Source organism: Numida meleagris, chromosome 8 (assembly GCF_002078875.1).
Source record: "Numida meleagris isolate 19003 breed g44 Domestic line chromosome 8, NumMel1.0, whole genome shotgun sequence".
Taxonomy (NCBI): Eukaryota; Metazoa; Chordata; class Aves; order Galliformes; family Numididae; genus Numida; species Numida meleagris.
Window position 1 is genome coordinate 9,575,148 of NC_034416.1, and position 21,628 is coordinate 9,596,775.

A 21,628-nucleotide genomic window follows, 5' to 3' on the forward strand; every position below is an offset into this window, starting at 1 on the left:
GTTCAAGTTGGAAATTAGGAAAAATTAATTCTCTGAAAGAGCGGTGAAGCACTGGAACAGGCTGCCCAGGGAGGGGGTGGAGTCACTGTCCCTGGAGGTGTTCAGGGAACATGGAAACGTGGCTCTGAAGGACGTGGTTATTGGACATGGTGGGGATGGATGATTGTAGGGATCTTTTCCAACCTTAATGGTTTTGTGATTGTAAACAGTTATGGCCCTGGACTCCTTCTGCCTCCGGGACAAGGATCGGGTTGACATGCCCTGAAGTCAGCGCAGCACTGGGAATGGCAAAGTGCAGAGGAAGAGCTTGCAACGCATTTTGGCCCAAAGCTAATGGATATTCACGGCTCGTTAAAAGGGCTTCTGTTCTCCTGCGTGTTAGTAATGAGTCTGAAGCCTGAGGAGTGATTGTGCAATGGAAATGATAATTGCAGTATTTAAGGGAAAGTAAGTAGATAAACTAACGTGAATAGTTCACTTTATTTGCATGGCATAGTGCTGTTTTAATCTTTGCGAGCAATGACCAAATGTTGGATGACAAGGAGAAGGGAGAGGTCATCTGTTTCCTGCAAACATTAGTGTTCCAGATACTTGGATGCTGATATCTTCAATGATATTTCTCTTTGAGAGGTGGCACAAAGCAAACGCTGCAATGTGCATGTGTTTCCCCTGATCTCTGCATTCTCTGTACCTGGTCCTTCTCCTTCCCTTTGTAGAGCACCTGTCTGAGGAGAAATGCTCCTCAGGAGCATGGAGCTGGAAGGTGCATTGTTTTGCTGGAGCAGATGCTGGAGCAGATGCATTTGGGAGAATCTCTGGAGCAGGAGGAATCTCAGAGCAGGAGCTTTCGCTGAGTTCTTGCCCGGCCTAAGCAAAGCATTCAAGCAGTTGTTCCAGCATCAGCTGCAGCTCTTTTTTTCTTTGAGCAGAGGTTGCTCTTAGCACACTTCGTGATGCTCAGCTGGGAAATCCCAAGGACACCGAGCGGAAATAATTGAATATAAAATGACAAAGTGGTGTTATTAAGTATTATAGACTTTCTGCTGAATCAATACCTGTCAGGATGCGTTTTGTAGCCCAGAGCTATCCACTAAGGAAGCTCTCCATGGCATTCCTCTAAGCATAGTGTCTTATTCCTCATTTTGCATGCTCTCTCCACACCCTGTTATTACCTGTGTATTCTCCAGGCAGCACCTGTGAAAGCACTGTCCCTCACACACAGCTCCCCTCTCCTCAGTGAGTTTCCACCCTGATTACCAAATGGCTTCACTTAAAATATTATCCTTCCTTCCTTCCTGCCCCAACCTGCTCTGCACCTGTGCACTCAGCTCAGCAGAGAAGCAGAGCTAATAGGGTGAGTGGGCAGCGCGGAGCAGAGGCCCTGCCAGCAAAGGGCCAGGCCAGGAGGAGATGCTGGGCAGGCACTGAGCACCACTGTTGCTCAGTGGAAACAGGTGACAAATGAGCTGGCTGCTAATTAAAAGTTGATTGTGTTCTGCCAGAAACTGCTACCAGGTGTCCTGGGCTGAATAAAAGGAGAGGCTGAGCAGTGCTATGGTCTATAGAGTATGGAAGGAGTCTGGAATTGGCTGTTCTAGCTTATGAGCAGTGCTTCAGTAATGCATAGGAAAGCGTTCCCTTAGTTTTTATGTTTCAAAGGTGGCATGAGTGTGATGGCTGTAAGGTCTGTGAGTGGCACAAAAGGGAGTTCTGAGGAGCAGGAGTGGGCCTGGACATTGCTCCCAGAATACCATGTGGGATGTTCTTATCTGGTTTCTGTGCAACAATAGCAGTGTGAATGTAAACTGGCTGTACAGTGACTATGCAAGCATTGCACCAAGTGATGTATGCTTAATTTTATACTGGGAAATGTAGAAGTGAGGTTAGCAGGAAGAAAAGTCAACTGTCTGCAGAAAGCAAGCAGGCCTGCTCCTTCCTGGGGAGTTCGCTTGTTCTTGCTTTGTTCTCATCTCAAGAAACTGTGGTGAGTATGGATATCAGCTTATGTTACCTGTCTGTAACTTTATATGCCTTTCAGCAAGCACAAAGTGACTGCGTTCTTTGTTGCTCTGATTTTAGAAAGGGAAAAAAAGTGTTGTTTCTTCCTCTTGAGTCTAGAAGCAAGAGGTTACATGCTTTTTGTGTTCTGTGCATGCTCATGGGTTTTCTCAAAGTGTCTGTACTCAGTGACTGGGTACCCCCAGTGTCTCCTGAATCCCGGGTGGTGAGCATGGAAAGGCCATCTTCATTTATTTAGCCCAGGCTCCTGGGCAATAAGCACAACAGGCTGCTCTGCTGCCATCTGAATGTTTCATGGTTATAGGGCTATCAGCTGCTTGACCTGTTTTCTTCCATACTAAGTATATCCTACTTGTTAAATGATCATGGCTTTTTCTGTTTCTACTGCAATTTAGAGCCATACCTGAGTGTATGTTAAATTCTGGGTTTTATCATGCTGTCTTATTGCCAGACTTAATCTCACAGCTAAAAATATTCTCACGTAACGTGCTGTAATTCTAAGTGCTGCCTCTTGAGCTTGAAACTAAATTCTGTGCATTCACTACTTGCTGTAACAGCCCTATAGGTTGTACAGGAAGGTGAATGCAAGAAGCTCAGAATATTACAGTTTCCATTTTACTTATTTTTATCACTTTCTTGGTTAGCTTTGAGTTTCTTCATAGAAGCACATTCCCTCTGTCATTGTTGCTTATCCAGGCACTGCTTTGTCTGAAATCCATTCAGAATGAGGCAACTTCTCCCTAATGATGTTCTCACAGAGTATGTGGCAAATACAGGAATTGTACCTAAAACGAAGTGTGGCTTTTAGTGCTTGGGCCTCTTCCCATGCCCAGGACTCCAGTGGCAGCTGGAAGGGAGTTCTGCTGCACCTGCAGGCAGAGCCCAGCTGAGCCATGGCCAATGTTCACCCCACCTGGGTCAATGGCCATCCCTGGGTGACAGCTGCTGTGCTGGGTGTGGAAATTGCAGTGTGTGTTGGCAGGTGTCCTGCAGGCACCAGCAGGCATCACTCTCCCTTTTGCTTTTGAACCTGTGTGCTGCCCTTAGTGATACAGCCATGTATAGGGTTGTGGAGCTCATGCTCTGATGCAGACTTAACTCTTCTGTCAAATTAGTGGTGCTTCATTGATATATATTTTTTTTATTTAGATTCCCTTACATCAGAGAGCTTGATTCTTGCCTCTGGAATGACTCCAGCCTGAAAATAATGAGGAAATTGGTAGGTGCATCCACGTATGTTCCTTGCACATCCATTAACTAAACATAACTAGTTCCTTCCCAACCGGACTTCATCTGCAAAGAAACAGTAACCTATACCTGTAATAAAAGGCTGCCCCTCCTCTATGTTGTGGCTAGAGGAAACTGTTATGTTTCCTGAAGAATTAATAAAATATATGGCAGACAGTGCCTGATGAATACTAATTCTGCTTTAAAACTCATTTACCAAATACATACGATTAAAGGACAATGAAAGGCATTACTTACAGAGCACATTTGAGCATTATTAAAGTATCTCATTTGTTTATCACAATAATTGTAAAATAAAATACATCAATTGCTACATATTTATAAGTTCAAGAGCTATTTGGGTCTGCGTGCATTATTCTTCCTAATGTGTAATGAAGGTTATAAAGGGAACAAGCATTTTAATGTAAAATACAAGGAAAGCTCCCAAACTGCATGAAATTTGAGAAATAAGACCTTGTGAGTCAGTTGTTTATCCGTGTTCTTTCCCACCAAAGTACATGAGTGATGATGCAAGCAGGATGTGGGTGGATTTGTGCATATCTATGAGCAGGTGCTTTTCATCTGGATTCAATTTCAAGGTAATTGACACGTGGGGCAGGGTCTGCCCAGGGGATGGTGGTGGGCATGGGAGCTGCTTCTGCAAGGTCTCTGGGTTACAGCAACAACCAGATCCTGGCAGTGTGTTTAAGACCTTCAGCCCATCCTTCCCCCAAGGTTTCCTGATGGGCAGCTGGAGAAAGAGCCCCCAAAACCACAATGCTGAGTGGGGTAGTGGTGCCAGACCTCCTCTCTTGCTGCTGTTTTAGTTGGGGTAGAAGCAGATGGGACTGATGTAGGTATGTCCTGCTTCTTTTTAGTGGTGTGTTTGAATAGTTTTGACTTTCCTACGAGGAAAAACATAGTCAACTGGATTGTGTATGCATTTTCTTTAGACCAAGAAACAGCTGCAGCACAGAGCTGCTAAGGAATCCTGAGCACTTCAGGGGCTGTGATGTGGGAGGCGGAGGTGGATGTGTGCATCCATGGTGGCTGATGGATGGGAATAACCATGAGCACCACCAAAAGCGTAAAAAATGCCGTTGCATCTAAACCATGCAGCTGAAACTCTAAACCCCAGGGGACTGATTCCTTACTGTTGCTCCAAAATTGCACCATTTGTTTTCCTCAAAAAAAAAAAAATCCGCCGGGCACTTGGATTTATCTTTAGTGTTTTGAGCGCATCTTATCTCCTCCCTGGTTTACATATTCCCCTTAAAGCTGTGCCATTGTACCAGGGCAGCCCCCAGCTGAACTGGGCATGTAGTCTATCATCTGCTAGTGAAGAGATCAGCCTTCCTCAGGCAAGGGAAATCAAGGGAAAACAGTGTAGTGTCAAACTGGGTGGCTCCTGAAATATATTTTTTGTGGCCTTGTAGAGCTCTCCTGGGATCGCCAACTCATCTACCAACTCCAAGCTGACCTAGTAACTGTAAAAGCTGCTCCTGCAGCAAAATGCCGTGATAGGTCTGCAGAGCTGACACAGCCTCTGGACAGGGATTTAACTTCTTTTTTCCTTACAAGGTTCACTTATTAGCTCATTACAGAGTTGTTTCTATCTTATGGAGGAAGCCAAAGGCAAGCTTCTTGGTTATGATGCATTAAACTTAATGACACCCCACCAGCAATGGTTTGGTCCTGGATATGTAGACTTGAAGAGGGAATAAGAGTCATTATTATGAGCCCAGAAGAATAAAGACACAACTGTTGCTGTGATTTCAGAGCCCTGATCTCTTCCCATGTAAGCAAAGGGCATGGAGTGGAATGAAGTGGTAATGGCTCTGCTTGTTCATGCCTATGAGACTTCCCACACCATGCTGGTGATGGCTGGGAGGACAGGGCCTCTCCATGGCTCGTGCTTCACTCTTGGTTTCTTTTCCCCCACCATTCAGTCACTACTTTTGTTTCAGCAAGTTTTGAGTTGTGAGAATTTCTGGAAAGGAGAGGCTGACATACTACACCAAGTGCTGATGGAAATGTTTTGGGTAGAGCGTTTACAAAATCAAACTGAATTCATGAGTCATCTCTTGTCCCCTGAACAATATTTTTCTAGCAAATGGAGGATTTAGCAGGGAGACTTAAAAAAAAAAAAAAAAAAATCCCACCACTTTTACCCCAAACTTCCTATTCATCATTTCGCTGAATTTGTAGCAACTTGCAGAAAAAATATATTTCATGCATAAATCTAATTCTAGTAAAGATGACTCCAGAGTGCACTTGAGGGCCACACGAAGAGGTGAAGCACACTAAAAGAAAGGGGCTCAGCTCATGGAAATATGTTGCTATTGAGGCAGCTAGCAGCTGGGGTAAGCCCTCTCTGTGGGTCACCCAACAGATGTGCCCCCGGACAAGCAGCAGGGACATGTCCAGCCCCCAGTTCTTCAGAGCACCCTGTGTGCATCCCTAGTATGGCACACAGTGGGGTCATCCCCATGGTGATGCTGCCAGTGTCAGACATGGGAAGTTATATATATGCCAGTTGTTAAGTGGCACTGACACTAATGGCATAATTAGCTGTGTTAAAAGTCATGTCTGGTAGCATCTACTTTGTTTCCAGGGTGACTGAAGAGCCATAAGTAATGATGTCCAGCGGTGTTGCCATAGAGCCAGGGGCGCGGGGCAGAGGGGTTCGTTCATGGTCAGTGGGCGGAAGGTGTAAATGTCAAAAGTTTCCATCCTGCATTGGTAACAGTGAGACTGCTGAGTCTCACCCTGGTCAGCTGGATGTGCCAGTAGCTCTGTGCTTAAGGAAACCTGATCAGTACAAGGTGTGAGGGGTGTTCAGAGCTGCTTGTGCTGCGTGGGGATGGCACTCGGAGCACAGGTCTGGAGAGGGCCCATCCAATTATGGAGAAAAGCAAGTTTGGGACCAGGCTGGGGTCCTTTGTCCTTGGCTTCCTACAGATATGTGACATGTAAATGTGCCAGGGGCTTGGTCAGCAGCCCTTTTTCTCCATAGGTAGGAACCCAGACCTTAGTTCTCATCTCCAGAGCTGACTAGGAGATTTCGTATTGAACACCATTGATTTGCCCAATTGATTTACCAAATCCATTTGCCGTGGATTCCTCTCCTGCAGCCAAACAGGAGCAGCATCATGTGCGTTGGTGGGTATTGTCACCCTCCTGCCTGTAGCACACCTTGGGAAGGTCCCCAGCCCTGGGGCCAGTGGCGTGGGGCACCATAGACCCTTGGTTCACTGCTGGGGATGTGGTTGTGGCTTCCCAGCTCCGTGCAGCCCTGCCATGTGTTCACCATGGTGTTGTGCTCATCCCAAATCACGGAGGGATCAACGTTTGTCATGGATTGGTGATGCTGATTTCTGACGTATTGCTCTGGAGGATATCTGTGTTTTACACCCATGTGGCATTGGGAAGGAACCTATCCAGCAGCAAACAGCACTCACACCCACTGATTTTGCTGTGTTTTGAAAAAGTTGTCATTTGCAATTGCATTTATTTTTGTTCTCTGCCAAAGCAGAGGGCTTGCTTCGGTTCAGCTGCTCTGCTACCTTCATCAGTGGGGGGTCATTCATTTTCAGGTTCATGGAGCACCTACATCCCCTTCTCGTTTAGGAGAAGGTAGGAAGCTCCAAAGGGACATCTCATTCTTCATCCTCGCTCTATAAATAAGCTGTTACCCTTCTGTTGTTCATCACAAGCACATATTTACTAATGCATGACTATGCAGATCCAAATCACCATGAAAGCCCTCAGAACTTGCATTCTGCTATTTATCACTCGTAAGAGAGAGTGGCAAGCTTCTTAAATTTCCCAAACGTTGAATTGCACTGTGTGTGGTGGGGTTCCCCATTGTACTGTCACTGCAGCAGTGCAATGACATACCAGCACAAAATGGGATTTAGAGGAGCAGGAAAAGCATGAGAGAAAACAAATGCCAGAAGCAAAACAGGTGAGAAGCAGCCAAAACACAAGATAAAACAATTTTCAATCTAAAGGTGTTAAAAGCAGGTTTTACTCAAGACAGAACACTTGGTTTAAAAAGCTGAAGAACAAAACATCTTCAAATTTCATGACAAACTAAAAACCAAAAAATGTTATAGCGCTGCTTTATAGTCTGGCTTAATACCATATTAACTGCACGGGGAGACAGACTTGCCAAAAACTTGCTTGTCCCACAAATCCTGTGGGATTTTGTTCTGTGATCCCTTTTCTTGTGAGGACTAGGGAAGGATGAGGAGCTGTTCCCATGTGGGGTCAGGAGGTCGCATCTGCTGCACCCCAATGTCCCTGCCTACAGGCATGCACTGGCTGGAAGTGCACCTGGTGAGCTTGTTTCCTATAAGGGTTGAGCAATTCATTGACTGAATATGTTATTTAATGAAAGGGATAATCAATGAGTAATTTAGAGGCGAGCACCACATCGGCTCTATTTGTTGCACGCTATTGAATTGTACAACACGGTTTCTAATGGGTATTTTTGTGCCTCTTTTGGTTGAAAACATGACTGAGAGTTTGGGCTATAACTTACAGTTTAATTGACTTCTAAAGAAGTGAAGAAGTTGTTGGTGCTTTAACAGAAGGAGTTCAGTGCTCTTTGTTCCAACCTGATGGGAGTACATGAACTGTTTGAGGCAGGTAATGAATCCAGACCCTTCATTGGAAAATCTCATTACCTGAGAACTGCTGGGGATAAGCAGGCAATACAATAAGAAGAGAGATACTTCTGCATCAATTTTTATCCTTCAGGCTACACTGCAAGCTGCAGCTGCAGCCTATTGTCTGGAAAATGTCAGGAAGTGGTAAAACACTGGGGAAGAACTGATGGGCACGGAGGCAGCTGCCAGCAGAGCCTGGAGGCTCAGGGTGAGAATATCTTCAGGGGAATGCAGCACAGGATGGGGAAAAGGACTCACGGTGGAAGGCAAGGTTTGCAAGGAACCAGGGCTGCATCTCTGCTGGGTTTGCTCTTCTGTTCATATTCATGTGCAACCAGCATACAAGGAAAATAGAGCACGAAATTACATTTATATGTATACCAATAAGGTTATACTTGCCCAGAAACATATATGCATATGATCTGGATCCAGTTCTCTAAAGGACGTATACTATTATTTTGTAATGCATAGCTGAGTCAGCGGCCTCTGAGTGTATTTATTATGCTATTGAATTGCTTTCCATGGTAACTAATTGTGATTTCAGAAACACAGGTTCTGCAATGGCACAAGATGAAATAGAGTTGAATATGGAAGCAGCTGGTAAGAAAATCACTTGCTTATGAAATAGGATTTAATGATGGAGACTGACAGAGTAGGAAAAACGGGGAGGCAAAGATTAGAAAATAAATCAGCCCTCCATTACCTTTGTCCATTGCTTTAGATTTTGAACTCCTCAGGAAATTGTGTGGCGAATATCTGAGGAAAAGAGTATCCCCTGTGTAGGCTGTCTTCCCATTTCCCACTTACCTTTTTATTAAGAGACAGACCATTAAAAATCCGGCTGCATAAAAGAAAAGAAATGGTTAGGAAATTAAGTTATGATTAAATGGCTATTTCTGGTTGAAAAGTGGGGAGGTGGAGACTTCTACAAAAGTTTTTCCATTCCCCTGTGAAAAAGGACAGCGTGTTTTGAACAGCCTGGGGAGAAAGGAACAAAAGCCACCAATCCTGGCTGCTTCTGCTCCCTGCTTCCACCAAATGGCCTCATCTTTACTGTATGTGAACCCAAGCAGCATCTCTTGGTACTGCATGGCCAGCACTATGAGGAGATAAAATGCAATAAATACCCAAGTCTGCAATCTCTGACCTCCCACACAGGGCTGAAACCTCCGGCATGCTTGTTCCCCTCTGCTGTAAGGCACTGGGAGACTCTGTAGGGTCTAACCCAAGAAGAAAGAACAGTATTATTTGATCCTTTCTAAAAAAAAAAAAGTTAGAAATTAATAACCAGTAGCCCAGAACCCAGCCCAAGATGTTGCCCTCCTGAAAACCCAGAATTTGTAGGATTTTCTGTGAACATTTCCCAATGTTGCCAGCACGGGTCAGTGCTCATGCTCGGTAGCAGTCCTTCAGCCTGGATAGATGTGTTCAGATTGATGTGGATGTGCATTCAGAGTAAGTAAAAAGTATTCTTATGCACATGTAGAGCCAAATAATTTGTCAAGTTAAGTATTCATTTTATTTACCCAGTAGTCATGTCTTTATTACATAAATATATAACTAGGCACTTAAAATGTGAGTATTTGACACAAGCCTGTTTGACAAACTAGTGTAGAGGCATCAAGATGTATCACAGATGTTTATGAGCATCTGACTGTAGCCTTACCCATCTGACAGCGGGATTGGTGCTAGCTCTGAGTCTGCAGCACATTGACCCAACAAACCATAACCAAACCTCTCCCACTTAAAGTTACAGCCCTCCAGTCTGGCTGCCCAACATCCCTGGCGAGAAGTCGGCATCTTTGAATGGACATCCGGGCAGAACAGCGAGCATATTACAGACAAACCATTCATTTAACAAGAAAGTTCTTTTAATGGTTGCTTCCCAAATACCCAAAGGCACTAGTCAACACTGTGGACTAATGACCTACAGATCTGTGTGATTAGTACACATTTTTAGCATTACAGTGTTTGTTTTTTTTCAACAACTTCAGATGGCACATTATGTGAAATACCTCTTCTTTCACATGTAACAGCTTTGTTTCTGTATACTCTCCCATTTCTTTAGATCAAAGGAAAATATATCAAACAAAAACTGATCGGTAAGAATCCCAGTTATTCCGACTTGTCTAAACTCAGCGCTGTTCTTCCTCCAGATATTTCTAAACATCATGTTGAATGCACCCCCGTGTAACTCCAGATCCAAGTTTATGCTGATGTAACTCCTCTAACGTAAGTCAAATTACATAGCTAAAAAATCCAAGTGGCACAGTGGTAAATCAGATCCATTATTTTACAGGATCAGTGTAACACAACAGACAATATAACAGCTTGACCAAGGACAGTTTTACATTTCTTGTATCCATCACAAAAACTTCTGTAATATGTGGAGTATAAAGCTCACAAATTACATGTTAAAGGAACTACCATAAAATATATGCTTCAAATGGAACTTTTACAATATAACACAAAATTCAAATGACTTTTTTTAGGAAAGCACTTAAAACTTTAACACTTACGTCCTGACAACATTAGATTACTGTAAGCTGTAAACCTTGAGAAGTTTTGTGATTAAATAAAATCAGCATTACAATTTCCAGGTATTGTAATAATTGAACAGATCATAACAACATAGTATATTGCAAATGTGAAGCTTAGGATACTGGTGCTGAGAAAACCCTCTCAATTCCTTGTAGATTTATATTTGCACATAGTGAAATAGGTAACAGCTGGAGTAGAGGTTAAAGAATTACATTTTATATATGTTATCAGTGTTTTGCAAGCAGCAGTCTATACAACATCATCTCTGTTCTAGTATTATTTTACAGAATCAGTACTACCTTAAAAACCATCTCCAGTTCAAATTCTGCTGCCAGATCTCCTTCAACATTTGGAAGGAAATACTTAAAAGACAACATCAGATTTTGTTATTGACCTGTGTATGTGTAGACATGTGAGATTTTATATATATTTATATGCATATAAATATATATAAAATACATATACCAACCTTGCTGAAGCTTCAGAATGGAACTACGTCTAGGTAAGAAATACAAGACCTTTTCAATAAAGTTAAAGGGTTTATTTATACCTGAGACATTTTTGCATATTGATGTCTTTGTACCTTTAGGTACTCACAGAAATCCTTTGCACTTTCTGGGGTCTCACCAAAAGTCCATTGGAGTTAGGCAGATCCTCCCCACTAGCTCTAGTGGACTTTGGCTGAGTCCTAACTTATCTAACCTGGATCTATAAACAGAGATGTAAGACAGTGAAATATATATTTAAATGAGCAGCTGCTGTACAAGTGGACAGGCTGGTTCATACAAATCCAGAGTTCATCATTTGCATGTGTGATTCAAAACAGAATTGCAGTCCTTCGTGCAGGGTGATACACATTTCTACTTGGTTTAAAAGAAAACGAAAACCCACCACCAACAAACACAACTTACTGAGATATTTCTCTAGGTAGTGGATCACTGCATATTCGCAGTATACTGAGAACTCCCTTTCTTAGTTGACCTGCTTTCTGGTTCTTGAGGCATGCAACCCATTTCTCCTCCCAGGAAGTGAGAGAACCAGGAGTGGAGGAGTATTAAGTTGCTGTAGCAACGTTAGATTGTGGTCACAGGTCAATGGAGCTGGGCTAAGTCAAGCAAACTCAGGGAGTGCAAGAGCCAATGAGGGCGCTAGGATGCCTGACTCCTGCAGGTCTGTCTGGGCCTCCCAGCCGTGCACAGCCCAGCTTGCAGCTCCCAGCCCTGCAGAGAGCATGTGCTGAGCAAGCACAAGCAAAAGAGGGGCACAATCTAAATAAAGCTCTTACAAAAATTCACAGTGCTATTTATTTTGGAAAATATCAAACTGAATTTAAAGGTACACTCTGTGAAATAAACAACTCAGTTAAAAAAAATGCACCGTGTTTCACTCTGTTTTGCTTCTGACAGGGAATCTCTTCATAGCATTATCATATCTGATAATGTAGCAATTAGAATTGCCTATTTTATGAAATATAGTTTAACCAATTGAAAATGCACTTGTAGAAGTGAAATAAAATGAGCTTTTAGACATGGAATTGGACTTACTTGAGTAATCAGGGAAAACAGTAGTAAAATAATTCAAGAAAAATGTCACCAAATGAATCAACTTCCAAGTAGATCAGTATACTCTCTTAACGTTGCACTTCTAATTTATTGTTCTGCACTATTTCTCATGTTATTCTGCACTATATTTTTTGCACTGTATTTTACAGAAAAGGATGAACTTTAGTGATGATGGTCAGTGAAGTTGTCTTTAAACAGCTCTTTGTTCTACTGTACGGGCATATGATGGGGAAAAAAAAGAAAGCTACATTTCACTGGTAAGTAGAACTTCATAGACCTTAGACATCTTGTAAATGCTTTAAAATATTGGTACGTAGCATATTTCTGTGTAAAATAAATCAGATGCTCTTTTCCAAGTAGCAAAAATTTCTAAGACCTGACACTTGTTGTAAATAGATAAAATGTACTCAATGCTTTTAAAAATGAGGAGGACACAAAATGAACCAGTAATGAACGCCAGTGTGACATAGTGACATGTTAAGCATCAGACGTACAAAACTCTGTTGCTTGCATTTCCAGTTGACTGCTTTGATTTTACAACCATGTCCCTTCGTTCCCCTTTCCATCACTGTTTCTTGCTGCACCCCATTCAGCTAAACTGGTGGTGTTTCAGAGAGACCAACCTCAGCACCCTCTGTTCCAAACCTGCTTGTACTGAGGTCAGTGGTGCAAAGGGTGCACACTTTTCATTCCCTTTCTGTCATTCAGGAGCTCTCTGGCACAACTGCAGGCAGCATTCTAACTTTCACGGAGCAACTGGCACAGGGAGGCACTTATGTGACATGTTTAAAACTTATCTTTGGTAAACACACATGGAAATTTGCAACACTTCCTGAACATAAGAGAAATCTTCATTTGCTACTGGTGTATGAGTGCAGGTAAGGAAGCTGACATATGACATTGCTATTAGAAAACATTTTTTCAGACACTACTACCAAGGATTTGTTTTAATTCACCTGAAAACAACACAGTCCTGGGCTGTTTTTTTCTTTTCCCCTGACTCCGTTTATTATGCATTGAAGCATCTCTGATCAATAACAAATTAGCAATAGAAAGCAAGCCCTGTGTGCTCAATTTTCACCATCTTTCTCATTCTATTAGCTTGTTGTTCAGGGCTAATCTAATCAGAATAGTTGTATCTCTTTTATTACCTGTTAGTCAGAACCTGGGGTTCAACACTTAAGCAGCCAAATCTCTCACTCAAATCAGCAGAAATTTTGGATGCCCAAAAAGTCTGATTCTGCTTGTGGTAGGGATATTTTATCCCAACCCCTACTGAGGAGGACTCCAGTGTAGGAGGGACCTCGCGTCTCTGATGGGAATGACCAGACAGAGCTTACAGAGGGCACTCAGAGCACCCAGAAACAGTCCCTCGTTGTGCATTTTCAGAAGATGCTGCTAATAAATGGTGTTGGAGGCTGCATGGGTATAACTGGTGGATGCTCTAGTGTAAATTGCCCAGAATGCTAGCATTTCTAGAATTAGGCATTTCTGCTGAGAGGTAATTGCTTGGCTTAATTTTACACTTTCAAAATTTTGTTTAAGAATTTATTAGAACCTAGAACTCAGTGCATTTCATCTTATAAAATTAGAATAATTTATATCCTTCTCTTTTCATCCAAAAGTATAGCCCAAACACAAGTGGGGATATAAATACATCTTCATGAATAATGATAGACATTTTTCTTATGATCTGCTTAAAGGTATTTGAGACATTGACCAAATAACTTTGGCAACTTGCACAAAAATATGTCCTTAAATCAAAAGTGATAATAAAACTTGGTTGAATGAGGCCTTTATTACGGAGAGAACTGGAATGAGAGGGGTGAGAGTGCTGAGAAGGTTACTGTGTTCCTAAACCATGCCGCTTTGCATTTGTATGTGAAATGGGTATGGCTGGTAGATGATAGCTGGTTGTCCATGAGCAATGTAATAATTGCTGAAGTTTCTGTCACTGATATACGGAGCAGGCTGATAATAACATGTTACATTTGCTGCATTTGGGATAATATTTTGTTCTCCGAGAACTTTTAAAGCCAAAATTGTAATCATATTCAGAGTTTGTCTTCGTTCATGTCCCATGAGACAGACTGTGCTCTCATTTACAACTCCACGCAGAGTCATCAAGTAGTCATACTTGCTTTTTTCTTCCCCGATGAAGTGGTTGCGCAGATATGACTCAATTTTCCTTTGCTGCTCAGCAACATCTGGAAAATCAATGAAGAATCTGGAGCACATGTAACGTTCCAGAGATTTAATTTCAGCCTCATCTGCTGGCTTAAAGTCACGAACCAAGAGATTGCTGTACTTCAGAAGGCCACCTCCTCTGATTTCCTCAGGGTTCCTCGTGGAAATCAGTTTGTATTTTAAATGGTCCATTGCTTCATTGAAGTCTCCATACATACTCTCTGCAATAATAGTGGGGTGGGAGTCTTCTGTCAGTTTGCAGTCTGTTTCTCTGTAAACATTTAAGATGGAGTCCAGCACGATTTGGAATGAGTCCACGCTGAACTCAAACTGTCGCCTGAGCGAATTAACAAACTTTAACTCCACATTCTTGCCACTGTTGTTTGACAGCGAGATGAGGCTCCAGCGATCGTGATCGGTAGAGACTTTGACCATTTTCTGCACGTAGGCATCTTTCATAGTCTGGGCAGTGATTTTTTCCTTATTGACACATTTTGGCAAAAAGTCCAATAGGCAATTAAGAACTGCCTCCTTAACAACCTGAAACTCAAGCTCACTTGGAAGTTCCACTCCAAAAATGATGTCTAGGTCCTTGTAACTTGTTCCATTCTGCTTCACTAGGATATGGCTAGCTGTTGAACCATTCAGGCGGATATCTCGAATGTTGATTTGTTTTTCAATGAGCTGCTCCTTAACCACACGAATTATATCCTTCGGTTTTACTTCTAGTGTTGGAAAATTCCCTCTTCCATGAATGGGTATTACCTCTGCTAAAACTTGATCCAGGATTTTAATTTGATCCCAAGTGAGACTACTGAACCTGTGGTCTAAGTCCTCAGTCATTGTGATGTAGGTTGGCTAACTATGGAGAAACAGAAATTAAGAGAAAAATGTTAGAATACAAGAGAGCCTGCATTTCATTCTGCAATGACAAAAACATCTCAATTCCTCTGTGCAGTGACAAAGCAGTTCCTTTTACACAGAGACACAATCCGAATTAACTTTCTGAGTGAACCACTGCACTTCTCACAGGCTTTTAATTGAATTTTAATGCAGTTCAGGTTTTAATCCTGCTGAGAAACCGTTGTGTTATTGTATAATCCATGATTCAAAGTCAATGCAGTAAACCATACAGATTTCATTTAAAACTACTCAAAGGTTAATAATGTGAAATACTTGCTGGTTGTAATGAAAGCCCAAATTTCATTGAGCTAAAATGAGCAAATTGAGTTATTTCTGTCCTGTCTGGAATGTTCCTTACATCTTCATTCACATTCACAATGAAAAAAAAATGATGCAACATGCTTGTTGTTTACCCAGTCAAATGCCTTGAATTTACTTTGGTCTCTGTGGGTTATCTATATGCATGTATCCTTTAACACCACTTCTGACTATTTAAAACTGGATATCCAATAACTGTGTAGCTTTTTTCATTATATTTTTGGGGCAAAATATTTTCCTTCTGTTCCAATAACAGTCCAGCAGCAATCAAGAATCAGTGCTGCAAGTTAGGGTTTGCAGAACTGAAGAAAAAAAACCCTTCCAGTCTGCACTGATACCGCAAAACTTCTCAGGAAAGCCAGCAAAGAAGCTTGTCTAGAAGACAAGGAATAAAGCTCTGGATCTAGAATTCCTCAGCTTATATTTTTCTTATCTTCATATCAACATATTATGTAAGCAGATAGACCTTAGCATGGGTTATTTATTTACATTCTACAATGAGAAAACAAAAGTTTTAAACCACAGTATATTATTTCTATAATTTTTCTAATTGATCATGTGGTAACTTTAATTAAATTTATATAATGGGAATTTAAAAGCTCTATTTTTTAAAATTTGATTTATGTGTATGGTGAATATGAACACAATCATGCAATTATATAATTAGGTGTGACGCAGTAAGTAAGGAACTTAAAAGAAAAGAAAACATAGCTGAACATGAGGTGCCCAACTGAACTGAGGTGTGAAGGTCTTGGACAGAATCTGCAATTCTGGCACAACTGCGTGTTTCCTGGCATTGCTGTAGTATATAACTCCATGAACAGAGCATGCAAACATATATATGTTTGTTTATATACTCACAAATACATTCCAGATGTAGTGATCGAACTGAATGGGAAAGGAATTGCCATCCACAGTGCTACCTACTTCACGTGGCATATTTGTTTATTCCCATTAGCTATTTCTTATTATGATTGTGTGTTTACTCATTTATAACCTCAAACAACTATTACGAAAAACCTCTAGCCATCTTTCATAGCCTTTATGACATCCTAGTATGTATTTTTCATGGGGTTTTTTGATGATCAAAAATAGCCATAACAGAAAGATGATGTGAATTCTGGAAGTAGTTCAACTGTGAGTGAGTAAGGTTCAGAGGAGAGGGTTTTGTATAAACTTTTTTGTTAATCTGTGTTATTTTTATGGTTTTGGTAGACCAGCTCTAATGAAGTACTAGCAAACTGACCATTGTCAGAACTGCTACGTAAGCAGTACTTGTATGTTATGTGACCTATCTGATATTGCAAAACTTTGACAGAGCTCTCCAAGGTTAATGCTGTGATAAAAAAATAAAGGGCTTTGAGAAGGGAAAGTTCAAACCCCTTTCTTTAGCAGAGGAACTCACTTAAAACACTTTTGGAAAGCTGGAAGATGGAAACCCTAAGTAAGCTTGGAAATCCATCCTTTATTTTTACATGTCATTAGTTATTTTAGATCTCTTTGCTCTATACTAAGATTTAAAAATGGCAGTAAAAGGTAATGTCTCTGAATATTTCTTTTGCATCAAAGGGAAACCAGATAACTTTTGCTCCTCTATTAAGAGCAGCACCTTAAAATTTCATTCCTCTAAAGTGATTCCTGGAGAACCTGCTGATGCTTTGTCAGTTCAAAACCTCAACATTTTTGTCTGAGAAATCTTTTATGAAGAATACTGAGAGTTCAGTGCTGAAATGGTGCCTTCTGCTTTGACAAGACAATGTCTCAGAAAAAAATGGAATTACATTTTCAAGAATATAGTTAATTTACAGACAGGCCTAGGTAAGTTTGGGTTTTCTTTTAATTGCATAATTTTCTTCCAGTTTGTAACAGTACATAACTCAGCACCTTCTTAGGAGGATTTTCTCTTGTTCTTTCCCTTAATCTTGTTAGGGAACAAGAACAATTTCCAGGCAATTTTATAGTCATTAGGAACCTTATTTCTTAAGTAGTGGCAAATTTATTTACCGAGGTGTTCAGCCTAATGTCAGGAGTTATTATTAATACAAGTAAAACTCAGGGGCAATAAATCAGCAGAAATCTTAAGACCATAATTAGTTAAAGCGCTGTGTAAAGTGAGTGTGATGGTGGGACACAAGAAGGCAGCTCACTGCAAGTGCCCCTGCACGATGAGGTGAGTGCGAAGGAGCGTTGGGTTCATGGGAATGGAGACTGAATGATAGCTTCATTCTCAGCTGTGATTGCATGGAAATTGGGAACTGGCGATGTCTGCAATGGAGAATGATCGTGGGAGGCAGATGTATCTCATGCCCCATTGCTGGCAGCCGCACCATTTGGGAGATTCTGTACGTGACGCTGAGAGCTGTCACCCTGCAGCACCTGTGCTCTCTAGGTCTGGCCTACTGCTTCCTGCCAATGAGTAACCTTTCTGTGACTTCTTCCTTGTGAATAGCTGGAAGTATTTCATATGTCATATTCAGAGTTTTCCTATCTTGAAGTCCATTCATGGACACATGGAAGGCTGCATAAACATTAGCAGTGTGACAGTGAAAAGAACACATAGCCTTCCAAATTTTATACTTCTATACTTTTATACTTTTATTACTTCATCAGTATTTGGAACTTATTGAAATTCTCGTCTACGGATTTTTTTTTTAGGTTTTTTTGTTTACGGGTTTTATACTTTTACTATATACTGCATTGGACCCTGAATTCTGCCCAGTTTAAGATCTTTGGACCAAACAACTATGAGTTTGGTTTCACAGTTTTAAAATATTTAGTTAACCAACTCTTAGCATTCTGCCATACGCCAGCTTCATAAAAAAAGATAGGACTTTATCTGGCTTTACAGCTCAATCAGGAGCTGCCAGGGTAATGATAACTTTAATGCTGCACACAATTTTCATGGAAACAGATGCAGTCTAGAGGACAGTCTCATCAAATTTAGCTCATATTTTACCAGTAAACTGTTTAAGAATCTCTTTTTATGTACTCTACAATGTTGCTTCAGTATATTTTCAAAGGGTTTGCAATATGCTGGCATTGTCAAGCAAAATACATCTGAAATAGCTTTTGTGCAGCTGTGTTAGCTCTAGTCTCTTCCCTTTGATTTCATCTACTGCCCAATTTGTCTATTTTACAGCAATTATCTGGAATGCTTTAACGCTCCACTTGTCTTTACCTTTGTCTGCACCTGAAGCCAGTTGCTAAGGGACCTTTTAGAAATCAAGTAAGATGTCTCACCAGCCGCTGCAGTAGCTTTGCATTCTACCATTTTGCGATTTACCCCAGAGATGCTGAAAGTAGCTATTGCAGTTCTCCCCTAAGAGCTCGATATTGCTTTTGCTGCATACACGTTATATGCATCATTAATGGTTTCTATGATATCTTGCTAAAGCTTGATTTTAATTCAGTGGCACAGTTCTCTATTAAGCTGGACGTTTTTGAGTGTTTTGCATACATAGTGACTTAAGGACTGCAGCTGGCTTTAGCTCTGAAGGTAAGAATGTTGAATGTGGAAGGAGGCCTGGGTATAATTTGAGTGCACTTGAGAGATTCAGAAGCAGTAAAGCACCTGGGGCATCTTAAATGTGAATATATTTAAACTAGATTGTGTTTTTCATGAGTTTTTCCTTCCATTACTGTTAATGCATACAGTGAAGGTACTGTTTATTTTTCCTGTTATCGTGAGATAACGCATGATTTGCCATAAGTTTTCAGTACAGTTACCATCTAGTTACGCTGAAATAACAAATAATAACTCAAGGCCATATGCTCTTCTCTGGTGAGATAAGGCTGCATGGTGTGGAAAACAGGCTTCAGTAGAAAGCAGTTGGCTTGGACTATGCCACAAAATATCACCTTTAAGGGCAGAACAACCAAGGAGAAGAGAAGCAGAGACAGTATCAACAAAAATGTGCACTGCCTTCTTTCCAACCGAAGCAACAACGAAAAGCAACACAGCCATGTACCAGCCTGGATCACCCCTTCTCCCAAACTAAATTGATTTGCAGACAGTACAGCACAAGGGCAGCCAAACTCTTCTGTAGCACAAAGCTGGGAAAAGGGACTGAGCAGCCTATACCTCTGCTGAAATGTTACAGGATATTGGCTCGTTGGTTTGGGAGGGACAAATAAACAAGGAGTTTAATTTGGGTAAGTGATACTAATACATAATCCATATTATGTCATCCTGGAGATTGGGATTTTTTGGATGTTGAATTTTTTCATCATGACTCACAGTACATTTGCTCTCAGCTGCATGTGGATATCATGGGGTAGCTTTTTCAAGAACAGACACATTGTGCTTTTTTATCAGTTCCCACAGCACATGAGGTTTCTCCTTACATGGCCTCCAGGTTCAAACAAAGCATGTCCTTGTAAATAGCATGGTATGAGGTATACTCAGTCTTCTTGTTTGCTCTAAACTTCTTAATAAATCAAAATAGTGGTGGTATACAATATTTGGTCTATTTTGGGCTGAGGTCATCATTGAGAAGTTACTACTTGAGGGAAAGCTTATTTGTACTACTGAAAGCATCCTATGGGCTAATTTCTGAATAATGTTTCCAGAGAGAATGCAGAATCTCAGAGGCTTACCGTGGCAGGACGATTGGCAAGCATGTATTTCAGCAGAGTTAATAGGATGACTCACTGGATCCTTTGGTAAAAATATGAATTGTCATCTTGTCACTGCTAAAAACATGAACCTCCCAGGGAAAGCTACAGGGGGAAAAAAGAAACAATAACATCCTTTTTGAGATAAATGTTAACTACCAGACACCTGCTGCACATAATAAATCATGCATTATGGCTTGGCAGTCCCGCAGTCGTAACAATAGCCTTTTAAGCCAGAAACAATAAGGTAAAAGCAGTGGCAAGACACAGAAGTGCTCAAAAAGTCTCTGGGTTTCAGGTCATACTTAGTCCTCTGCAAGGATGTTAACAACTTGCTATTTTCTCTAAGGGATTAATAAAAAGTATTTAATATTATTGACAGACATGCAAATTAGAAGAGACAGCGGAATCATACAAAAAATTAGAACTAATAACAACTCAGCAAAATTAAATAGAAGAAATTGTGAAATTGCTTCAAATGCTTCCTAAAAATGTGTACAGATGATGGGAAGGCCTTATTTCTTGGCAGACTAGGCTGTTGGTTCATTTACAGTAAGCCCAGTATTCAGCCTATTGCTGGAATTTCCATGCACCCAACGGTCTTTGACTGTCTAACCAGGAATTGGAGCTATTTTTGTAAATAATTGCATGAACTCATAAAGGCTCTTCTTTGTATTGGCTTCTCATTTCAAAGATGCGTTGACAGCATGTAAGCCTTCATTCAAAGATCCTCATCTCAATGTCCCATCCCACAAAGTTCAGAGCAACTAGTGAAGGTTCCTTAAACTATCCCAAGGAGCACCCTGTCCAGTGAATGACTTGATACGGGTGTGAACTTACTCCCTGTTGCTGAGTTGTACTTCACAATCTCATCTTTTACACTGGATGTATATATGCTTTGGAGTAAATGCAACTTAGAAAGTATGATTTGAGTGTAAATATATGCATAATCTCCAGGAAAAGCTGAAATAATAGCCAAGAAGGAATAGACCGTAGCATTCACTTTATTAAGAACATTATGGTGTTTTTTTTCTGCCATGCTACAGCAATTGTATCTTCATCACTGAACATGCTATATAAGCTGCCAGCAGCCTAGGACTCGGTTTCCTCACGGTGTCCTTGCTGTGCCAGGACCTATCCGCAGCTCTCATATGCTTTCCAATTCATGGTGGGCTACTGACTGAATGACTGTGTGTTCCCTGTGTTGCTCCCCACGTCTATGCAGTGTTAGCTCATGTTTGCAGCTGGGAATACAGGGGTTTGTCTGGTAAGTGCTGATGTCTGGTTAGGCTGAGTGAGAAGGCAATCTTTTCTTGGCAAGGAAAAGAGGTAGAAGAGTCTCAGCATGTGGAGTCTGGCCTTCTGGAGGGGAAGTCAGACAAATATATAGCCATGCACTAAAAAAATAATTTAGTCTTTTTAACAATGAGCTATTGTTATTTCTTTCTGTGTGAGGATGAAAGATTTAATGGATATATGATATCCATTAATGGCAATACTGTGATACATAGATAGATTAACACTAGAGTAGAAATGATGTCTTCCCTGGTGATATATAGGGAAAGGAGTGACAGACCTTTACAT

At 41.1% G+C, this 21,628-nt stretch overlaps 1 protein-coding gene and 1 long non-coding RNA gene across 8 annotated transcripts in view; one reads left to right on the plus strand and one right to left on the minus strand.

Moving 5' to 3' along the window:
• Positions 1-21,628, plus strand: part of LOC110403225 — a 24,890-nt gene continuing 3,262 nt past the window's right edge. Inside the window, exons 1-5 of one of the 2 annotated variants that reach the window (XR_002441567.1) lie at positions 1-1,984; positions 3,169-3,238; positions 10,076-10,151; positions 12,172-12,279; positions 12,731-12,900. This is a non-coding gene — a long non-coding RNA (uncharacterized LOC110403225). The other variant, XR_002441568.1, reaches the window with a different exon arrangement.
• LOC110403224 (protein FAM46C-like) overlaps positions 9,773-21,628 on the minus strand; it is an 18,649-nt gene continuing 6,793 nt past the window's right edge. For 5 of the 6 annotated variants that reach the window (XM_021406241.1, XM_021406238.1, XM_021406239.1 and 2 more), the window contains 2 exons: positions 20,027-20,149; positions 9,773-15,071 (listed from right to left, as the gene is read on the minus strand). In XM_021406241.1, coding sequence (XP_021261916.1) covers positions 13,877-15,052 — 1,176 coding nt within the window. In that variant the 5' untranslated portion in view covers positions 15,053-15,071; positions 20,027-20,149 and the 3' untranslated portion in view covers positions 9,773-13,876. The remainder of the gene's footprint in view (positions 15,072-20,026; positions 20,150-21,628) is intronic. The other variant, XM_021406243.1, reaches the window with a different exon arrangement.